This window comes from Leucoraja erinacea, chromosome 10, assembly GCF_028641065.1.
Source record: "Leucoraja erinacea ecotype New England chromosome 10, Leri_hhj_1, whole genome shotgun sequence".
NCBI classification, from domain to species: Eukaryota; Metazoa; Chordata; class Chondrichthyes; order Rajiformes; family Rajidae; genus Leucoraja; species Leucoraja erinaceus.
This window is the reverse complement of record NC_073386.1, coordinates 50530732-50554090: the sequence shown is the minus strand read 5'-3', so window position 1 is coordinate 50554090 and position 23359 is coordinate 50530732. Positions and strand designations below refer to the sequence as shown.

Genomic DNA, 23359 nt, shown 5'->3' with positions numbered 1-23359 from the left:
ATCATCCTAGACGTACATACAGTGTGGAAACTGGCCCTTTGGCCCAACTTTCCCACACCGACCAACATGTCCCATCTACACTAGCCCCACCTGCCTGCATTTGGCCCATAGCCTTCTAAACCTGTCCTATCCATGTACCTGTCTAATTGCTTCTTAAAAGTTACGATAGGTCCTGCCTTAACTACCTCCTCTAGCAGCTCATTCCATACACCCACCACCCTTTGTGTGGAAAAAGTTACCCCTCGGATTCCTATAAAGTCTTTCCCCCCCCCTCACCTTAAACCTATGCCCTCTGATTCTCGATTTCCCCCTACTCTGGGCAAGAGATTCTGTGCATCTACCCAATCTATTCCTGTTATGATTTTATACACAGTTGAAAAAGTTAATGTAAATCAGAGACTAGCTGGTGTAGGCGATGGAGCATTGTCTGATGTTAACTTTCCATCACTTTGAACTTCGATAACAAGGAATACACCAGCTCTGTTAGGTGCCTGATTCATAAAAGAAAAGAGTTGTGGCTTTCTGTGCACAGGCGTTTGCACCACTGACAACTATAATAGATTCCTATGAAATCTTTTCCCCATCGCCTTAAACCTATGCCCTCTGATTCTCGATTTGCCCTTCTCTGGGCAAGAGACCCTGTATGTGTGTGTGTATATATCGACTTATTCCTCTTGGATGTTGTCTCTGATTAGTTCATTGCTTTTCCTCATAGGTTTCTGACCGCCAGAGTTACCTGGTAATCTCTTTGGCTCTCTGTGTGATTCTGGCTGCGCTGCTGTGTGCACAGAGATGCTGGAACAATGCAACATACCGGGATGTTCACTCGCCCACTGTTCCTAAAAGCATTCACTACCCCAGCCCCAAAAGGTAAGGGGCATTTTACTTTGTACTATTTAATCACATAAATAACATCCATAAGTTCACAAGTGATAGAAACAGAATTAGGCCAGTCCGCCCTTCAAGTCTACTCTGCCATTAGTCATGGCTGATCTACCTTTCCCTCTTGACCACATCCCCATGCCTTCTCCTTATACCCCCTGACTCCGCTGTTATTGGAGTTGTTGTCTGGAAGTTTTACTTGAGGGGAAAAAATCCTCTAAACAGCACTCTCCTGGAAGGAACTGCAGATGCTGATTTAAAACAAAGATAGACACAAAAAGCTGGAGTAACTCAGCGGGTCAGACAGCATCTCTGGAGAAAAGGAATAGGTGACGTTTCGGGTCGAGACCCTTCAGATTGAGAGTCGGGGGGGATAGGGAAAAGAGAGATATAGACCATGTTGTGGAGAAATAGAGATGCAGAACAAATGCAAAAAAAAACAATGGTAAAGGAAACGGGTGCTCGGTTAGCTGTGTGCTCGGTGAAAACGAGTTACAGACAATGAGACTCAACAAGACGACTTTGAAGCATGTTCCTTCAATTTGTGTTTAGCCCCACTCTGCAACGGAGGACGTCTAGGACCGGAAGGTCAGTGTGGGAATGGGAAGTGGAATTAAACTGCTTGGCAACTGGGAGATCGGGTAGGCCCAGGTGGACTGAGCGAAGGTGTTCGGTGACGGTCACTGCAGTCTTTATTTCAGTGGATGAAGCTAGTGACAAAAGCTGATTTTGATATTTTAAAAAACAAAACTGATTCGTACTTCAAAAATAATCTGGAACTAGCATGTTCATGGATTCCATATTTGTGATATATCAATATAAGATCATAACTCACAAGCCATTCCGACAACCAAGTCTACTCCACCATTCAATCATGGCTGATCTATCTTTCCTTCTCAACCCCATTCTCCTGCCTTCTCCCCATAACCCTTGATATTCTTGTATTCACATTAGTTACAATCTATAATGTGTTTTAGACTTTTAAAATTCCCACCCAAGTCTTAAAGCTGCGACTTTTAAGAATCCTGAAGGTGTTTTTTTTTTTTTTTTGGAAAAATGATTTAACAATGGCCTTGCATTTGGCTTGCATTCGTAGACAGTCCAGAAGGACGATTTGTGTAAATGTGTTGAGGGTGATAAATAGAATAATTTATTGAACTCTATCTGCTTTTTTTCCTGAGCCGCAAGCCACTCCCAGCTGAGAATTATTAGCTATGCCACTTGAAGTACTTTATTCTTGTCTAGGAAGGGACTGCAGATGCTGGCTTTCACCGAAGATAGACACAAAATGCTGGAGTAACTCAGCGCGACAGGCAGCATCTCTGGATAGAAGGAATGGATGACGTTTTTTGTGTCGAGACCCTCCTTCAGACTGAAAGTCACCCATTCCTTCTATCCAGAGATGCTGCAGAGTTACTCCAGCATTTTGTGTCTATCTTAAGTACGTTGGTTCTAGTTCGGTCCTTTACTTCCCATGCCATGGCATGGTTTATGCTCTGAAACTATGAACCTCAGAATAGAAGGACATACCTTTAGAATGGAGATGAGGAGGAATATCTTTAGCCAGTGGGTGGTGAATCTGTGGAATTCATTGCCACAGACTGCACGGGAGGCCAAGTCATTGGATATTCTTAAAGTGGAGATTGACCGGTTCTGCGTTAGTAAAGATGTCAATGGTTCCGGGGAGAAGACAGGAGAATGGGATTGAGAGGGAAAGATAGATTGGCCATGAATGAATGGAGAAATAGACTCAATGGGCCGAATGGCCTAATTATGCCCCAGTGACGTGAACTTATGAACAAATATTATACACTGATTATTTATTCAGCATCATGACAAGGTCTTTTGTTGGCCTTTATTTTGATTTTTTAAATTAAAAAAAAAAGGAGAAATAATTTTTAAATCTATTGCTGGAATGTTTTGTATCATTAGTAATGCACTGTACATATTTTCAATTTACCTTACAAAACAACACGCATTGACCTATGTAGAAAAAGTTACTCTCTGCCTTTCTTTGTCTTGCTCGTCACCTGGTGACTTGAAAGTAAAATTCAAACCCCAAGTTTTTTCAGTTTGTAGTTGAAAGTTAATGTTGAAATTTAATAAACATAAATGACATCTCTTGTAACAAATTATTTTGTTCTATAAAGGTGTTTTTCTTCTTATGATGATATGAATCTCCTCAGAAGAACATCATTTCCTCTTGTTCGTTCCAAATCTTTTCATCTGCCCACAACTGAAGGTAGGTATCTTGGCTGCTACTATTTTAACTAGTTTATGAAAGCTTTTGCTGAATTTGAACATTTGAACAGTATATGTAGCATGTTTAAGCATCACAGATTTCTACCTTGTGGCTTATTTTGGTGTTTTTCTTCCCCCGTTATTTGTTAGCACTTGATAATCAACGAGAGACGAGTGTATCATCTCCAGAGGAAAGGTTCAGGGTCCAGAGCAATAAGTCAGTCAGTGACGCTAACCCATCGGAAGGCAGTGCATTGCAAGGCAACTCAGTGCAAGCAGAATCATCTTAATTGTACTGTTGAATTAGTCACACCAGAGATTTAACCACAAGGCATGTGAAAGGATTTTAGTATCAATAACCTTCTTAGCCATAAGTGAGATGTGCTTTCTTATAGATTTCAAGACAATTCTTATAGATTTCAAGACAATTTATTAAAATACCTAATATGTTGCATTCCGCAAAATAACCACTAGTTTAGAGAACACGCACACGTGCGCACACATATGTACACATGTACACACACATACACATATCTACACACACATGTACACACATACACATGTACACACGCATATGTACGCAGGCGCACACGCACCCATATATTTAGGAGTTATTGAATATTCAAGAGGGCTTCATGATTTGGAAAACATCCAATGTGTCAGAGTTGAGGGTGTTGATTATGTTATTGCACTAGGAAGCAAGAAGCCTGGACTTGAAAAATAGAAAATGTGAATTAATATCTCTCCATTGGTGGGGAATAGTTGTGTATACTGTATATTTTTAAATATATAGTGTTGGGAAAACAGCTGCTATTTTACTTCCAATGGGGAAGGAAAATGTCACCCAATTTGGCTTGATAGTTGTCAATAATGGAGGAATATGAATACTTTATTGCCACATGTGACTAGGCACGGTGACATTCTTTGCTTGCATACTTAACTTTCAACTAAATGGCTTTCTAATATTATTAACCTTTCCTAAGAATGTGGGCTTGTGTAATTGTGCCATGCAGCATGAAAACTGGACTTCAACCCAACTCATCCATGCTGTCCAAGATGCTATAGACAATAGGTGCAGGAGTAGGCCATTCGGCCCCTCGAATCAGCACCGCTATTCAATGTGATCATGGCTGATTAGCCACAATCAGCACCACGTTCCGGCCTTCTCCCCATATCCATTGTCACTGCTATCTTTAAGAGCTCTGTCTAGCTCTCTCTTGAAAGCATCCAGAGAACCAGCCTCCACTGCCCTCTGAGGCAGAGAACTCCACAGACTCACAACTATGTGAACATTTTTTTCCTCATCTCCGTTCTAATTGGCTTACCACTTATTCCACTGGACTCCCCCAACATCGGAACATGTTTCCTGCCTCAAGCGTGTCCAAACTCTTAATCTTACGTTTCAATAAGTTTTCCTCTCGTCCCTCTAAATTCCAGAGTATACAAGCCCAGCCGCTCCATTCTATCAACATATGACAGTCCTGCCATCCCGGGAATTAACCTGGTGAATCTACACTGCATTCCCTCAATAGCAAGAATGTCCTTCCTCAAATTGGGATACCAAAATTGCACACCATACTCCAGGTGTTGTCTTACTAGGGCTCTGTACAACTACAGAAGGACCACTTTGCTCCTATACTCAACACCTCTTGTTATGAAGGACAACATGCCATTTGCTTTCTTCACTGCCTGCTGTACCTTCATGCTTACTCTCGGTGACTGATGAGCAAGCACCCCCCAGATCACGCTGTACTTCCCCTTTTCCCAATTTGACTCCATTTGGATAATAATCTGCCTCCCTATTCTTGCCGCCAAAGTGGATAACCTCCCATTTATCCACATTAAACTTCATCTGCCATGCATCTGCCCACTCACCCAACCTGTCCACTAGTCACTGCCTGCCATTCTGAAAGGGACTCGTTAATCCTTACTCTTTGTTTCCTGTCTGCCAACCAATTTTCTATCAATGTTGGCACCCTACCCCCAATACCATGTGCTCTAATTTTGCCCTCTAATCTCCTATGTGGGACCTTATCAAATGCTTTCTGAAAGTCCAGGGACACTACATCCACTGGCTCTCCCTTGTCCATTTTCCTAGTTACATCCTCAAAAAATCCCAGAAGATTAGTCAAGCACGATTTCCCCTTCATAAATTCATGCTGACTCGGAACGATCCTGCTACTGCTATCCAAATGTGCCGCGATTTCATCTTTTATAATTGACTCTATCATCTTCCCCACTGCCAATGTCAGGCTAACTGGTCTATAATTCCCTGTTTTCTCTCTCCCGCCTTTCTTAAAAAGTGGGATAACATTAGCTACCCTCCAATCACCAATGCGTCCACAATTTCTAGAGCCACTTTCTTAAGTACCCTGGGATGTAGACCATCAGGCCCTGGGGATTTATCTGCCTTCAGTCCCATCAGTCTACTTGACACCATTTCCTGTCTAATGTTAATTTCCTTCGGTTTCTCTGTCACCCTAGATCCTCTGGCCATTAGTACATCAGGAAGATTGTTTGTGTCCTTGGTGAAGACGGATCCAAAGTACCTGTTCAACTCATCTGCCATTTCCTTGTTCCCCATAATAAATTCACCTTTCCCAGTCTTCAAGTGTGCAACTTTGGGCTTAACTAATGTATTCCTCTTCACATACCTAAAGAAGCTTTTACTATCCTTTATTCTTGGCTAGCTTACCTTCGTACCTCATCTTTTCTCCCCCTATTGCTTGTTGAGATGTTCTGTTCTTTAAAAGTTGCCCAATCCTCTGGCTTCCTGCTCATCTTTGCCATGTTATACTTCTCCTTTATTTTTATACTGTCCCTGACGTCCCTTGTCTTACTCCCCTTGGAATCTTTCTTCCTCTTTGGAATGAACTGATCCTGCATCTTCTGTATTATTCCCAGAAATACCTGCCATTGTTGTTCCGTCAATAATGCTCCGTCTCAGCCAGTCCCATTTGCCTGCGTTTGGCCCATATCCCTCGAAACTTGTCCTATTCATGTACCTGGCTAAATCATGAATGTTGTTATTGCACCTGTTCCTCTGGCAGCTCATTCCATATCTTGCATGGAAAAAGGAGAGAGATTTGTTAATTTGCTGATTTTTAATATGCAAGTCATGAATTTAATTGCATAAGCTTTTATTCGGTTCCAAGTTTGCCACTGTAAGGTATGCTGTAAAATATAAAGCCTTGTTTTATCTATTTCACTGCTAATATTTATGATGCTTTGTTTTTTCAAGTGGGACCAGATGACTTGTACATTGTAGAACCACTAAAATTTTTACAAGACAATAAGAAGGTACAATTCTTTTAACAAAAGTTTACTATTCGTGTATTATTGTCATGGGTACTGAGGTACAGTGTGTTATCCAATTATGTTGGACCATGTTATATATGAATGCAATTAAGCCATCCACAAGTACAACTGGTAGTTCACAGAGAAATACCAGAGCACAGGATATAGTTAGCACTATTTGAGAATTACAGGTGCAGATAAAATGTCAATTGTCAGCAAAGAGGTAGGTTGGAAGATTGGAGCTGCATCCTAGCCTATGGAAGGACTGTCAGTGGTCTGACAGCCAAAGGGAAAAAGCTGATCCTGAATCTGGTGATGTGTGCTTGTATCTTCTGCCCGATGGGAGTGGGATGAAGAGGGAATGACCTGGGTGAAAAAAAAAACTCTACTTAGTTGGCAGCTTTCCTGAGGCAGCGTGAAGTACAGATGGAGTCGTTGGTGGGGAGTCTGGCCTGTGCAGTGGGCTGGGCTAGATCCACAACTCTCGCAGTCTTCGATACAGCTGTTCCCAAACCATGCTGTAATCCGATAGGCTGCTTTCTGCCGTGCATCTGTAGACGTTTGCAAGAGTCATTTGGAGAAATGCCCAAGTTCCTCAGTTTCCTAAGGAAGTAAAGGCATTGATATGCTGCCTCAGTGTGGCTGGTTCATGGCAGATCATTGCCACCTTCCACACAGGCGAGTCCATGTGAGTAGGGGCCACAAGCAGTGATTCCTGGCAGTGGGGGGGCCAGACCAGTATTATTCAGTAGGTGTAGGAAAGAACTGCAGTTGCTGGATTAAATCGAAGGAAGACACAAAAAAACAGCGGGACAGGCAGCATCTCTGGAGGGAAGGAATGGGTGATGTTTCGGGTCGAGCCCCTCCAGCATTTTGTGCCTACCATTATTATTCAGGCTTGGTCAAATCTGTTGGAGCTGTACAGAATTTCCTTTAGTCTATGGTTCCCTCTCGATCATGTCATAATTCTAGCGGAACAATAATTAATCTGATTATCTAATGATAAAATATGTAATAATGTTTCTCTTTGAAGCTTGCAATAGCTAACAGCATTTATTTTTTACATTTTATGTACTTAATAGAAAAAGCGATGCCGAATAAAGATTGAGAAGGTTGAAACGGTGAAACCAACAGAGTCTGTAATCCCAATGGTTAATGGAGGAGTAAAATCTTGCAAAGGTCCTTCAGAGCCAAGTGATTTTTCGAACACTGTCTACGGTTCTTCGCTCAAAGGTCCCCCGTCTGAAGGGGGCTCAGAGACCTCGTCACAGTCGGAGGAGTCCTATTTTTGTGGCATCGCAGCATGCACAAACCTCTGCAACGGACAAACGCAGAAGCCTAAAACTGAAAAGCGATCTTTGAAAAAGAAAAAATCAAAGGTGACCGATCAAGGGAAGTTCATCAGTAACTTGATACAGACTAAATCAGGATCAATGCCAAGTTTGCAGGACATAATAAAAGGAAACAAGGATATCACAGTTGGGGCATTTGGTGTCACCACAGTTTCGGGCCACGTGTGATTGTGATTTATGGACTTTGAATGGGGGGCCGCCTCTGTTTTTTCGTGTTTATGGTTTACAAGGCACTTTTGGCCTTGCAATGCCAAAAACTTCAAAATAATAATCTGCTGGTGTGCGAGTCTGCCTTCAGGGTCTGTTTGAAGCAGGAGGAGCTTTATACTTGACTTCCATGGCGAGCAACATTCTACAAGCCATCTCCACATGAATTTTGAAGAAGGTATACAAGTCGTGCAAGAGGAATCTCCCAGGAGGATATGCGGTGCAATTAGTTGGATTAAGAATCTGTTTCATTGGATACAGATGGAATGAATGCACAATTTCTGCATTTAGCTGTATTCCTCCAACTTGCACCTTTTTCCATATTTGTGCCTTTTGTATATTTATAATGTAGCTGAAAATGGAGTGGTTCTGTCTCCAATTTACCTTGTGTTCATCTCTTTTCCTTTCGATCGTATGGGGGTTTGATACTGTAACACTAGAGTTCTGTAAAGATCTGTGCACAGTCAGGTCCATGCTCCAAAGAAATTGAATAAGAAAGATATGGGAGGGGAGAGAGTCCTTTTGAAATTCTCTTTTAATATTGCAATTCAACTATAAATCTGGCAGCCCCGTTGTGCATTAGTTGCAATTTCTAAATTGGCTAGAGTGCAGATTTTATATGCCTCTCAATTGGTACTTTCACATCACAATACAGTGTTTTTATTTCCGAGGCATGTGTTGGAAAGTTCACGTTGAAAATGAGGGGGTTTTGTTTTAGAATGTATATATGTGTGAGTGAAGGAGAGAATTCCTTAATGACAGAACACCTAATGTCAAATTGTTAACTTATAGATCAATGTGCACTTTCACTTTTAAAAATTCCAATGCTTTTTGCTATGTTGAAGTTCGTCATAGTTTGTCAAGTAATTTAATGGTGAATTTCATGTTTTGTTTGTTTTCTCCCACCCTCTCCCACCCCTTTGCCCCCTCAGCATAGAGTTTGACTTGTGGTACACTTCCCTGCTGATCTGCACAGTAGCCAGTCACAGGACTTGAGGACAGTTGTGATGTGGGCCTCTGTGAAAGGGTCCAAACTTGAGCAACCTATTATTTATATGTTTTTAAACGTGTATTGTGTGCTATGCACAACACTGTGGAACACAAGGATAATGTGACTGCAGAGCTGTAGTGCCATTAGGAAACTGTGAATTTCTAAATAAAATGGAACACTTTACTGTCTTTAATCAGTTCACATGTTTAATAGATTACTTTTTTAAATTATATGGGCACACAGTGGCTTGGTGGGGGGTTGCTATATGCAGTTTGCACATTATCTATGTGACTGCGTGGGTTTTCTCCGGGTGCTCTGGTTTCCTCCCACATCCCAAAGATGTGTAGGTTTGCAGGAAGGAACTGCAGATGCTGGTTTACACCGAAGATAGACGCAAGAAGCTGGAGTAACTCAGCGGGTCAGGCAGCAACTCTGGAGAAAAGGAATAGGTGACTTTTCGGGTCAAGTCTGAAGAAGGGTCTCGATCTGAGATGTCACATTCCTTTTCTCCAAAGTCACAGTCTGACCCGCTGACTTACTCCGGCTTTTAGTGTCTAGCTTCAGGTCTGTAGGTTATTGGCTTCTGTAAATTGCCCCGAGTGTAGAGGGAGTGGATGAGAGAGTGCGATAACATAGAACTAGTGTTCGGTGGTCATCTTGGCCTTGGTGGGCCAAAGGGCTTGTTTCCCCGCTGTATCTCTAAACTAAACTAGAGAATCTAATAAAGGATTAACATGTGTATCTTTTTGTTTAATGATGCATGGACAGGTAAATGGATAGGAAAGGTTTGGAGAAATGCGGGCAGATGGGTATCCACTGGTATAAAGAAGGGTCTGGCCTGAAACATCACCTATCCATGTTCTCCAGAGATGTTGCCTGACCCGCTGAATTACACCAGCACTTTGCATCTCTTTTTGTGGGCAAATGGGACTAGCTTAGATAGAATATCTAGCAGCATGGTGCGCTGACAGCAACCTGGCCCTTAACTCCACGAAGACCAAGGAGCTCATTGTAGACTTCAGGAAGTCTAGGGGCGGCATGCACACCCCCATCCACATTAACGGGACAGAGGTGGAACGTGTTTCCAGCTTCAGGGTCCTGGGGGTCAACATCTCCGATGACCTCTTTGGACCCACAATACCTCAACTCTGGTCAAGAAGGCTCACCAGCGTCTCTTCTTCCTGAGGAGACTGAAGTAGGTCCATCTGTCTCCTCAGATTCTGGTGAACTTCTACAGCTGCACCATCGAGAGCATCCTTACCAACTGTATCACAGTATGGTATGGCAACTGCTCTGTCTCCGACCGGAAAGCACTGCAGAGGGTGGTGAAAATTGCCGAACGCATCACCGGTTCCTCGCTCCCCTCCATTGAGTCTGTCCAAAGCAAGCGTTGTCTGCGAAGGGCGCTCAGCATTGCCAAGGACTGCTATCACCCCAACCATGGACTGTTTACACTCCTACCATCCGGGAGGCGCTACAGGTCTCTCCGTTGCCGGAACAGCAGGTCCAGGAACAGCTTCTACCCTGCGGCTGTCTCACTACTCAACAACGTACCTCGGTGACTGCCAATCACCCCCTCGGACACTCCTCCCACAGGAAAAACACTATGACTATCCATGTAAATAGATTTATTTATTGAAATCATATTCTATGTCGCTCTTCCAGGGAGATGCTAACTGCATTTCGTTATCTGTACTTACAACTGACAATGACAATTAAAGTTGAATCTGAATCTGATCTGAATATCATGTTCAACATAGACGCATGGGCCTGTTTCCTTGCTGTACGAGTCCAACTCTACGCTGATCAAACCAAAACATGTAGTATTTCATGAATGAAGCACGGGAAAGAACCATCGTCTGGTTTATGTCCTATGTACTATTGTCCAGTACACTGTTAGGGCCTGTCCCACTTGGGCGACCTAATCCGCAAGTTCTGGCGAGTTTGCCCTCGACTCTTACTTGCAACATGGTCGACATGAGGTTGTAGGAGGTCTTCGTAACTCTTTCATGCTCGAGAGCTCTCCGATTACTCGAGGCCTCGGCTAGGTTGCAGCGTTTTTTTCAATATGTTAAAAAATGCCTGCGAGTAAAAAAAAAAAGGTCGCCATGGGAAAAAAATCCATATTTTTTTTTACTCTTAGGTTTAGGCGTAGTAGATCATAGTAGGTTGGCATGTTAGTCGTAGGTAATCGAGAGTAGTCGAAGGTAGTCGTAAATTGTCTTCATCATAGTCGAAGGAGGTCGTCTTCACTCTCCAATATTCGGTGTCCAATTTTCCTGAAGTTAGTCGTAGCTAGTTGAAGCTGGTCTTCAACATAGTCGAAAGAGGTGGAAGGAGGTCTTCTACATAGTCGAAGGTGGTCTTCAACATGTAATTTTTTCAAACTCTCCTAAACTCGCCAATTAGGTCGCCCAAGTGGGACAGCCCCTTTTACCTTCAAAGATTTGCAAACCCATTCTCCTGGTGTCTGTTCCTGTATGGCTTTTTTAATTGAGCATTATATTTTATCTCCTTCTTAACATCACTTTGCAATTATTGATATTAAACTTCATCTGCCCCTGTCCTCCCGTCACCTCGTCAGAATAGGTGACATTTTGGGTCGGAACCCTTCTTTAGACTTCTGAAGAAGGGCTTCGACCCGAAACGTCACCTACACATGTCCTCCGGACAAACTGCCTGCCTGACCCACTGAGTTACTCAGCACTTTTGTTCAAGATTTCATGAGGGCATGTCTCATGGCCTTGCCGTTAATAATACATTGCACGGATTAGGAGTTTAATGTAGACACAAGGAACTGCAGATGCTGGAATTTTGAGCAGAACCCAAAATGCTGCAGTAACTCAGCGGGTCAGGCAACACCTCTAGAGGACATGGATACATTATCAAAAGCTTTTTGAAAGTATGTGTACATCATCCCTCTTGGTTACAGAATCAGAAAAAAACTTTAATTAAAATCTAATTGTCTCTTCAAACAAAAACATGCTAACGTTCCTTTAATTCACTCTTTTTAATATGATCATTAATTTTTACCTGATTATGGTTTTTGGTGCTTTTTTCCCCTCTCAAGCCTACAATTGCAGCACGGTGGCGCAGTGATAGAGCTACTGCCTTACTGTGCCAGAGACCCTGGTTTGATCCTGACTACGGGTGCTGTCTGTCTGGAGTTTGTACACTCTCCCCGTGGCCAGCGTGGGCTTTCTCCGACATCTTCGGTTTCCTCCTGCACTCCAAAGACGTGCAGGTTTATTTGTTTTAACTGTCGTTTGTGCATAATAAAAAGACGACGACTGACTCAAACTCCAACTCCATCTCCAACTCACACTCGATCTTAATATAACGACTACGTACACTAACTCAACCACAAACTCAAACTCAAACTCAAACTCAAACTCAAACTGTCGTTTGTGCATAATAAAAAGACGACGGACTCAAACTCAAACTCAAACTCAAACTCAAACTCAAACTCAAACTCAAACTGTCGCTGGTGCATAATAAAAAGACGACGCACTCAAACTCAAACTCAAACTCAAACTCAAACTCAAACTGTCGTTTGTGCATAATAAAAAGACGACGGACTCAAACTCAAACTCAAACTCAAACTCAAACTCAAACACAAACTCAAACTGTCGTTTGTGCATAATAAAAAGACGACGGACTCAAACTCAAACTCAAACTCAAACTCAAACTCAAACTCAAACTGTCGTTTGTGCATAATAAAAAGACGACGGACTCAAACTCAAACTCAAACTCAAACTCAAACTCAAACTGTCGTTTGTGCATAATAAAAAGACGACGGACTCAAACTCAAACTCAAACTCAAACTCAAACTCAAACTCAAACTCAAACTGTCGTTTGTGCATAATAAAACACGACCAACGGAAACTCAAACTCAAACTCAAACTCAAACTCAAACTCAAACTCAAACTGTCGTTTGTGCATAATAAAGATGACGACATACTCAAAAACTCAAACTCAAACTCAAACTCAAACTCAAACTCAAACTCAAACTCAAACTGTCGTTTGTGCATAATAAAAAGACGACGGACTCAAACTCAAACTCAAACTCAAACTCAAACTCAAACTGTCGTTTGTGCATAATAAAAAGACGACGGACTCAAACTCAAACTCAAACTCAAACTCAAACTGTCGTTTGTGCATAATAAAAAGACGACGGACTCAAACTCAAACTCAAACTCAAACTCAAACTCAAACTCAAACTCAAACTGTCGTTTGTGCATAATAAAAAGACGACGGACTCAAACTCAAACTCAAACTCAAACTCAAACTCAAACTCAAATCAAAAGACGACTTATCAAAAAGAAGAAACTCAAACAAACTCAAACTCAAACTCAAACTGTCGTTTGTGCATAATAAAAAGACGACGGACTCAAACTCAAACTCAAACTCAAACTCAAACTCAAACTCGTTTGTGCATAATAAAAAGACGACGGACTCAAACTCAAACTCAAACTCAAACTCAAACTCAAACTCAAACTCAAACTGTCGTTTGTGCATAATAAAAAGACGACGGACTCAAACTCAAACTCAAACTCAAACTCAAACTCAAACTCAAACTCAAACTCAAACTGAAGCTTGTGCATAATAAAAAGACGACGGACTCAAACTCAAACTCAAACTCAAACTCAAAATCAAACTCAAACTCAAACTCAAACTCGTTTGTGCATAATAAAAAGAAGACGACTCAAACTCAAACTCAAACTCAAACTCAAACTCAAACTCAAACTCAAACTGTCGTTTGTGCATAATAAAAAGACGACGGACTCAAACTCAAACTCAAACTCAAACTCAAACTCAAACTCAAACTCAAACTGTCGTTTGTGCATAATAAAAAGACGACGGACTCAAACTCAAACTCAAACTCAAACTCAAACTCAAACTCAAACTGTCGTTTGTGCATAATAAAAAGACGACGGACTCAAACTCAAACTCAAACTCAAACTCAAACTCAAACTCAAACTCAAACTCAAACTGTCGTTTGTGCATAATAAAAAGACGACGGACTCAAACTCAAACTCAAACTCAAACTCAAACTCAAACTCAAACTCAAACTCAAACTCAGACTCAACTCCAAACTCCCTCTCTAGCATACTCATAAGACAACGAACTCTAACTCAAACTCAAAAACTCAAACTCAAACTCAAACTCAAACTCAAACTCAAACTGTCGTTTGTGCATAATAAAAAGACGACGGACTCAAACTCAACTCAAACTCAAACTCAAACTCAAACTCAAACTCAAACTGTCGTTTGTGCATAATAAAAAGACGACGGACTCAAACTCAAACTCAAACTCAAACTCAAACTCAAACTCAAACTGTCGTTTGTGCATAATAAAAAGACGACGGACTCAAACTCAAACTCAAACTCAAACTCAAACTGTCGTTTGTGCATAATAAAAAGACGACGGACTCAAACTCAAACTCAAACTCAAACTCAAACTCAAACTCAAACTCAAACTGTCGTTTGTGCATAATAAAAAGACGACGGACTCAAACTCAAACTCAAACTCAAACTCAAACTCAAACTCAAACTCAAACTGTCGTTTGTGCATAATAAAAAGACGACGGACTCAAACTCAAACTCAAACTCAAACTCAAACTCAAACTGTCGTTTGTGCATAATAAAAAGACGACGGACTCAAACTCAAACTCAAACTCAAACTCAAACTCAAACTCAAACTGTCGCTTGTGCATAATAAAAAGACGACGGACTCAAACTCAAAATCAAACTCAAACTCAAACTCAAACTCAAACTCAAACTCAAACTCAAACTCAAACTCAAACTCAAACTCAAACTCAAACTGTCGTTTGTGCATAATAAAAAGACGACGGACTCAAACTCAAACTCAAACTCAAACTCAAACTCAAACTCAAACTCAAACTGTCGTTTGTGCATAATAAAAAGACGACGGACTCAAACTCAAACTCAAACTCAAACTCAAACTGTCAAACTCAAACTCAAACTGTCGTTTGTGCATAATAAAAAGAACTCAAACTGAAACTCAAACTCAAACTCAAACTTAAACTGGCGGTTGTGCATAATAAAAAGACTACGACTCACTCAAACTCAAACTCAAACTCAAACTCAAACTCAAACTCAAACTCAAACTCAAACTGTCGTTTGTGCATAATAAAAAGACGACGGACTCAAACTCAAACTCAAACTCAAACTCAAACTCAAACTGTCGTTTGTGCATAATAAAAAGACGACGGACTCAAACTCAAACTCAAACTCAAACTCAAACTCAAACTGTCGTTTGTGCATAATAAAAAGACGACGGACTCAAACTCAAACTCAAACTCAAACTCAAACTCAAACTGTCGTTTGTGCATAATAAAAAGACGACGGACTCAAACTCAAACTCAAACTCAAACTCAAACTCAAACTCAAACTCAAACTCAAACTGTCGTTTGTGCATAATAAAAAGACGACGGACTCAAACTCAAACTCAAACTCAAACTCAAACTCAAACTCAAACTCAAACTCAAACTGTCGTTTGTGCATAATAAAAAGACGACGGACTCAAACTCAAACTCAAACTCAAACTCAAACTCAAACTCAAACTCAAACTGTCGTTTGTGCATAATAAAAAGACGACGGACTCAAACTCAAACTCAAACTCAAACTCAAACTCAAACTCAAACTCAAACTGTCGTTTGTGCATAATAAAAAGACGACGGACTCAAACTCAAACTCAAACTCAAACTCAAACTCAAACTCAAACTGTCGTTTGTGCATAATAAAAAGACGACGGACTCAAACTCAAACTCAAACTCAAACTCAAACTGTCGTTTGTGCATAATAAAAAGACGACGGACTCAAACTCAAACTCAAACTCAAACTCAAACTCAAACTCAAACTCAAACTCAAACTGTTTTTCAAACTTAAACTCAAACTCAAACTCAAACTCAAACTCAAGTGCAAACTAAACTCGACCTGTCGACGGTGCTTAAAAAACACTACGAACTCAAACTCAAACTCAAACTCAAACAAACTCAAACTGTCGTTTGTGCATAATAAAATAACGACAGACTCAACACAAACTCAAACTCAAACTCAAACTCAAACTCAAACTCAAACCTGTCGTTTGTGCATAATAAAAAGACGACGGACTCAAACTCAAACTCAAACTCAAACTCAAACTCAAACTCAAACTCAAACTGTCGTTTGTGCATAATAAAAAGACGACGGACTCAAACTCAAACTCAAACTCAAACTGTCGTTTGTGCATAATAAAAAGACGACGGACTCAAACTCAAACTCAAACTCAAACTCAAACTCAAACTCAAACTCAAACTGTCGTTTGTGCATAATAAAAAGACGACGGACTCAAACTCAAACTCAAACTCAAACTCAAACTCAAACTCAAACTCAAACTGTCGTTTGTGCATAATAAAAAGACGACGGACTCAAACTCAAACTCAAACTCAAACTCAAACTCAAACTCAAACTGTCGTTTGTGCATAATAAAAAGACGACTCAAACTCAAACTCAAACTCAAACTCAAACTCAAACTCAAACTCAAACTGTCGTTTGTGCATAATAAAAAGACGACGGACTCAAACAAACTCAAACTCAAACTCAAACTCAAACTCAAACTCAAACTGGCGTTTGAGCATAAGAAAAAGACGACGGAAACTGAAACTCAAACTCAAACTCAAACTCAAACTCAAACTCAAAACTCAAACTGTCGTTTGTGCATAATAAAAAGACGACGGACTCAAACTCAAACTCAAACTCAAACTCAAACTCAAACTCAAACTCAAACTCAAACTGTCGTTTGTGCATAATAAAAAGACGACGGACTCAAACTCAAACTCAAACTCAAACTCAAACTCAAACTCAAACTCAAACTGTCGTTTGTGCATAATAAAAAGACGACTCACTCAAACTCAAACTCAAACTCAACTCAAACTCAAACTCAAACTCAAACTCAAACTCAACTGTCGTTTGTGCATAATAAAAACGACGACGGACTCAAAAACTCAAACTCAAACTCAAACTCAAACTCAAACTCAAACTCAAACTGTCGTTTGTGCATAATAAAAACGACGACGGACTCAAACTCAAACTCAAACTCAAACTCAACTCAAACTCAAACTGTCAAACTGCATAATAAAAAAGACGTTTGTGCATAATAAAACTCAACGGACTCAAACTCAAACTCAAACTCAAACTCAAAAACTCAAACTCAAACTGTCGTTTGTGCATAATAAAAAGACGACGGACTCAAACTCAAAACTCAAACTCAAACTCAAACTCAAACTCAAACTCAAACTGTCGTTTGTGCATAATAAAAAGACGACGGACTCAAACTCAAACTCGTTTGTGCATACTCAAAAACTCAAACTCAAACTCAAAAACTCAAACTCAAACTCAAACGTTTGTGTGCATAATAAAAAGACGACGACGGACTCAAACTCAAACTCAAACTCAAACAACTCAACTCAAACTCAAACTCAAACTGTCGTTTGTGCATAATAAAAAAACGACGACGGACTCAAACTCAAACTCAAACTCAAACTCAACTGTCGTTTGTGCAAAAAGACTCAAACTCAAACTCAAACTCAAACTCAAACTCAAACTCAAGCCCAAACTGTCGTTTGTGCATAATAACACGAACACAAACTCAAACTCAAACTCAAACTGACGTTTGTGCATAATAAAAAGACGACGGACTCAAACTCAAACTCAAACAAACTCAAACTCAACTCAACTCAAACTGTCGTTTGTGCATAATCAAAAGACGACGGACTCACTCAAAACTCAAACTCAAACTCAAACTCAAACTGTCGTTTGTGCATAATAAAAAGACGACGACGGACTCAAAAACTCAAAAACTCAAACTCAAACTCAAACTGTGCATAATAAAAAAAACGACGAACTCAAACTCAAAAACTCAAACTCAAACTCAAACGTCGTTTGTGCATAATAAAAACGACGACGGACTCAAACTCAAAACTCAAACAAACTCAAACTCAAACTCAAAACTCAAACTCAAAACTGTCGTTTGTGCATAATAAAAAGACGACGGACTCAACTCAAACTCAAACTCAAACTCAAACTCAAACTCAAACTCAAACTCAAACTCAAACTCAAACTCAAACTCAAACTCTGTCGTTTGTGCATAATAAAAAGACGACGGACTCAAAACTCAAAACTCAAACTCAAACTCAAACTCAAAAACTCAAACTGTCGTTTGTGCATAATAAAAAGACGACGGACTCAAACTCAAACTCAAACTCAAACTCAAACTCAAACTCAAACTCAAACTGTCGTTTGTGCATAATAAAAAGACGACGGACAAACTCAAACTCAAACTCAAACTCAAGCTCAAACTGTCGTTTGAGCATAATAATAAGACGTTTGTGCATAATAAAAAGACGACGGACTCAAACTCAAACTCAAACTCAAACTCAAACTCAAACTCAAACTGTCGTTTGTGCATAATAAAAAGACGACGGACTCAAACTCAAACTCAAACTCAAACTCAAACTCAAACTCAAACTGTCGTTTGTGCATAATAAAAAGACGACGGACTCAAACTCAAACTCAAACTCAAACTCAAACTCAAACTCAAACTCAAACTGTCGATTGTGCATAATAAAAAGACGACGGACTCAAACTCAAACTCAAACTCAAACTCAAACTCAAACTCAAACTCAAAACTCAAACTGTCGTTTGTGCATAATAAAAAGACCACGGACTCAAACTCAACTCAAACTCAAACTCAAACTCAAACTCAAACTGTCGTTTGTGCATAATAAAAAGACGACGGACTCAAACTCAAACTCAAACTCAAACTCAAACTCAAACTCAAACTCAAACTGTCGTTTGTGCATAATAAAAAGACGACGGACTCAAACTCAAACTCAAACTCAAACTCAAACTCAAACTCAAACTCAAACTCAAACTGTCGTTTGTGCATAATAAAAAGACGACGGACTCAAACTCAAACTCAAACTCAAACTCAAACTCAAACTCAAACTCAAACTGTCGTTTGTGCATAATAAAAAGACGACGGACTCAAACTCAAACTCAAACTCAAACTCAAACTCAAACTCAAACTCAAACTGACGCATGTGCATAATAAAAAGACGACGGACTCAAACTCAAACTCAAACTCAAACTCAAACTCAAACTCAAACTCAAACTGTCGTTTGTGCATAATAAAAAGACGACGGACTCAAAAAACTCAAACTCAAACTCAAACTGTCGTTTGTGCATAATAAAAAGACGACGGACTCAAACTCAAACTCAAACTCAAACTCAAACTCAAACTCAAACTGTCGTTTGTGCATAATAAAAAGACGACGGACTCAAACTCAAACTCAAAACTCAAACTCAAACTCAAACTCAAACTCAAACTCAAACTGTCGTTTGTGCATAATAAAAAGACGACGGACTCAAACTCAAACTCAAACTCAAACTCAAACTCAAACTGTCGTTTGTGCATAATAAAAAGACGACGGACTCAAACTCAAACTCAAACTCAAACTCAAACTCAAACTCAAACTCAAACTGTCGTTTGTGCATAATAAAAAGACGACGGACTCAAACTCAAACTCAAACTCAAACTCAAACTCAAACTCAAACTCTCAAACTCAAACTGTCGTTTGTGCATAATAAAAAGACGACGGACTCAAACTCAAACTCAAACTCAAACTCAAACTCAAACTCAAACTGTCGTTTGTGCATAATAAAAAGACGACGGACTCAAACTCAAACTCAAACTCAAACTCAAACTCAAACTCAAACTGTCGTTTGTGCATAATAAAAAGACGACGGACTCAAACTCAAACTCAAACTCAAACTCAAACTCAAACTCAAACTCAAACTGTCGTTTGTGCATAATAAAAAGACGACGGACTCAAACTCAAACTCAAACTCAAACTCAAACTCAAACTCAAACTCAAACTTTAGTGCATAATAAAAAGACGACGGACTCAAACTCAAACTCAAACTCAAACTCAAACTCAAACTCAAACTCAAACTCACTCTCAAACTGTCGTTTGTGCATAATAAAAAGACGACGGACTCAAACTCAAACTCAAACTCAAACTCAAACTCAAACTCAAACTCAAACTGTCGTTTGTGCATAATAAAAAGACGACGGACTCAAACTCAAACTCAAACTCAAACTCAAACTCAAACTCAAACTGTCGTTTGTGCATAATAAAAAGACGACGGACTGAAACTCAAACTCAAACTCAAACTCAAACTCAAACTCAAACTCAAACTCAAACTCAAAACTGACGTTTATGCATAATAAAAAGACGACGGACTCAAACTCAAACTCAAACTCAAACTCAAACTCAAACTCAAACTCAAACTGTCGTTTGTGCATAATAAAAAGACGACGGACTCAAACTCAAACTCAAACTCAAACTCAAACTCAAACTCAAACTCAAACTCAAACTGTTGTTTGTGCATAATAAAAAAACGACGGACTCAAACTCAAACTCAAACTCAAACTCAAACTCAAACTCAAACTCAAACTGTCGTTTGTGCATAATAAAAAGACGACGGACTCAAACTCAAACTCAAACTCAAACTCAAACTCAAACTCAAACTCAAACTGTCGTTTGTGCATAATAAAAAGACGACGGACTCAAACTCAAACTCAAACTCAAACTCAAACTCAAACTCAAACTCAAACTCAAACTGTCGTTTGTGCATAATAAAAAGACGACGGACTCAAACTCAAACTCAAACTCAAACTCAAACTCAAACTCAAACTCAAACTGTCGTTTGTGCATAATAAAAAGACGACGAACTCAAACTCAAACTCAAAACTCAAACTCAAACTGTCGTTTGTGCATAATAAAAAGACGACGGACTCAAACTCAAACTCAAACTCAAACTCAAACTCAAACTCAAACTCAAACTCAAACTGTCGTTTGTGCATAATAAAAAGACGACGGAAAACTCAAACTCAAACTCAAACTCAAACTCAAACTCAAACTCAAACTCAAACTCAAACTCAAACTGTCGTTTGTGCATAATAAAAAGACGACGGACTCAAACTCAAACTCAAACTCAAACTCAAACTCAAACTCAAACTGTCGTTTGTGCATAATAAAAAGACGACGGACTCAAACTCAAACTCAAACTCAAACTCAAACTCAAACTCAAACTCAAACTCAAACTGTCGTTTGTGCATAATAAAAAGACGACGGACTCAAACTCAAACTCAAACTCAAACTCAAACTCAAACTCAAACTCAAACTGTCGTTTGTGCATAATAAAAAGACGACGGACTCAAACTCAAACTCAAACTCAAACTCAAACTCAAACTCAAACTGTCGTTTGTGCATAATAAAAAGACGACGGACTCAAACTCAAACTCAAACTCAAACTCAAACTCAAACTCAAACTGTCGTTTGTGCATAATAAAAAGACGACGGACTCAAACTCAAACTCAAACTCAAACTCAAACTCAAACTCAAACTCAAACTGTCGTTTGTGCATAATAAAAAGACGACGGACTCAAACTCAAACTCAAACTCAAACTCAAACTCAAACTGTCAAACTGTGCATAATAAAAAGACGACGGACTCAAACTCAAACTCAAACTCAAACTCAAACTGTCGTTTGTGCATAATAAAAAGACGACGGACTCAAACTCAAACTCAAACTCAAACTCAAACTCAAACTCAAACTGTCGTTTGTGCATAATAAAAAGACGACGGACTCAAACTCAAACTCAAACTCAAACTCAAACTCAAACTCAAACTGTCGTTTGTGCATAATAAAAAGACGACGGACTCAAACTCAAACTCAAACTCAAACTCAAACTCAAACTCAAACTCAAACTTGTGCATAATAAAAAGACTACGAACTCAAACTCAAACTCTCAAACTCAAACTCAAACTTTCGTTTGTGCATAATAAAACTAACGACGTGACTCAAACTCAAACTCAAACTCAAACTCAAACTCAAACTCAAACTCAAACTGTCGTTTGTGCATAATAAAAAGACGACGGACTCAAACTCAAACTCAAACTCAAACTCAAACTCAAACTCAAACTGTCGTTTGTGCATAATAAAAAGACGACGGACTCAAACTCAAACTCAAACTCAAACTCAAACTCAAACTCAAACTGTCGTTTGTGCATAATAAAAAGACGACGGACTCAAACTCAAACTCAAACTCAAACTCAAACTCAAACTCAAACTGTCGTTTGTGCATAATAAAAAGACGACGGACTCAAACTCAAACTCAAACTCAAACTCAAACTCAAACTCAAACTCAAACTCAAACTGTCGTTTGTGCATAATAAAAAGACGACGGACTCAAACTCAAACTCAAACTCAAACTCAAACTCAAACTCAAACTGAAACTGACGTTTGTGCATAATAAAAAGACGACGGACTCAAACTCAAACTCAAACTCAAACTCAAACTCAAACTCAAACTCAAACGATCAAGCATAATAAAAAGACGACGGACTCAAACTCAAACTCTCAAACTCAAACTCAAACTCAAACTCAAACTCAAACTGTCGTTTGTGCATAATAAAAAAGACGACGGACTCAAACTCAAACTCAAACTCAAACTCAAACTCAAAAACTCAAACTCAAACTGTCGTTTGTGCATAATAAAAAGACGACGGACTCAAACTCAAACTCAAACTCAAACTCAAACTCAAACTCAAACTCAAACTCAAACTGTCGTTTGTGCATAATAAAAAGACGACGGACTCAAACTCAAACTCAAACTCAAACTCAAACTCAAACTCAAACTGTCGTTTGTGCATAATAAAAAGACGACGGACTCAAACTCAAACTCAAACTCAAACTCAAACTCAAACTCAAACTGTCACTTGTGCATAAACTGACGACGAACTCAAAAAAACTCAAACGGACTCAAACTCAAACTCAAACTCAAACTCAAACTCAAACTCAAACTGTCGTTTGTGCATAATAAAAAGACGACGGACTCAAACTCAAACTCAAACTCAAACTCAAACTCAAACTCAAACTGTCGTTTGTGCATAATAAAAAGACGACGGACTCAAACTCAAACTCAAAAACTCAAACTCAAACTCAAACTCAAACTCAAACTGTCGCTTGTGCATAATAAAAAGACGACGGACTCAAACTCAAACTCAAACTCAAACTCAAACTCAAACTCAAACTCAAACTGTCGTTTGTGCATAATAAAAAGACGACGGACTCAAACTCAAACTCAAACTCAAACTCAAACTCAAACTCAAACTGTCGTTTGTGCATAATAAAAAGACGACGGACTCAAACTCAAAAACTCAAACTCAAACTCAAACTGTCGTTTGTGCATAATAAAAAGACGACGGACTCAAACTCAAACTCAAACTCAAACTCAAACTCAAACTCAAACTCAAACTG

The 23359-nt window shown here is 39.6% G+C and overlaps 1 protein-coding gene across 2 annotated transcripts in view; it reads left to right on the top strand.

Annotated features, from left to right (window-relative positions):
- suco (SUN domain containing ossification factor) overlaps positions 1-9163 on the top strand; it is a 79562-nt gene extending 70399 nt beyond the window's left edge. For both annotated transcript variants that reach the window (XM_055642252.1, XM_055642251.1), the window contains 4 exons: positions 716-870; positions 3033-3124; positions 6365-6423; positions 7503-9163. In XM_055642252.1, the coding sequence (XP_055498227.1) occupies positions 716-870; positions 3033-3124; positions 6365-6423; positions 7503-7940 (744 nt within the window). In that variant the 3' untranslated portion in view covers positions 7941-9163. The remainder of the gene's footprint in view (positions 1-715; positions 871-3032; positions 3125-6364; positions 6424-7502) is intronic.
- The last annotated feature ends 14196 nt before the right edge of the window (positions 9164-23359 follow it).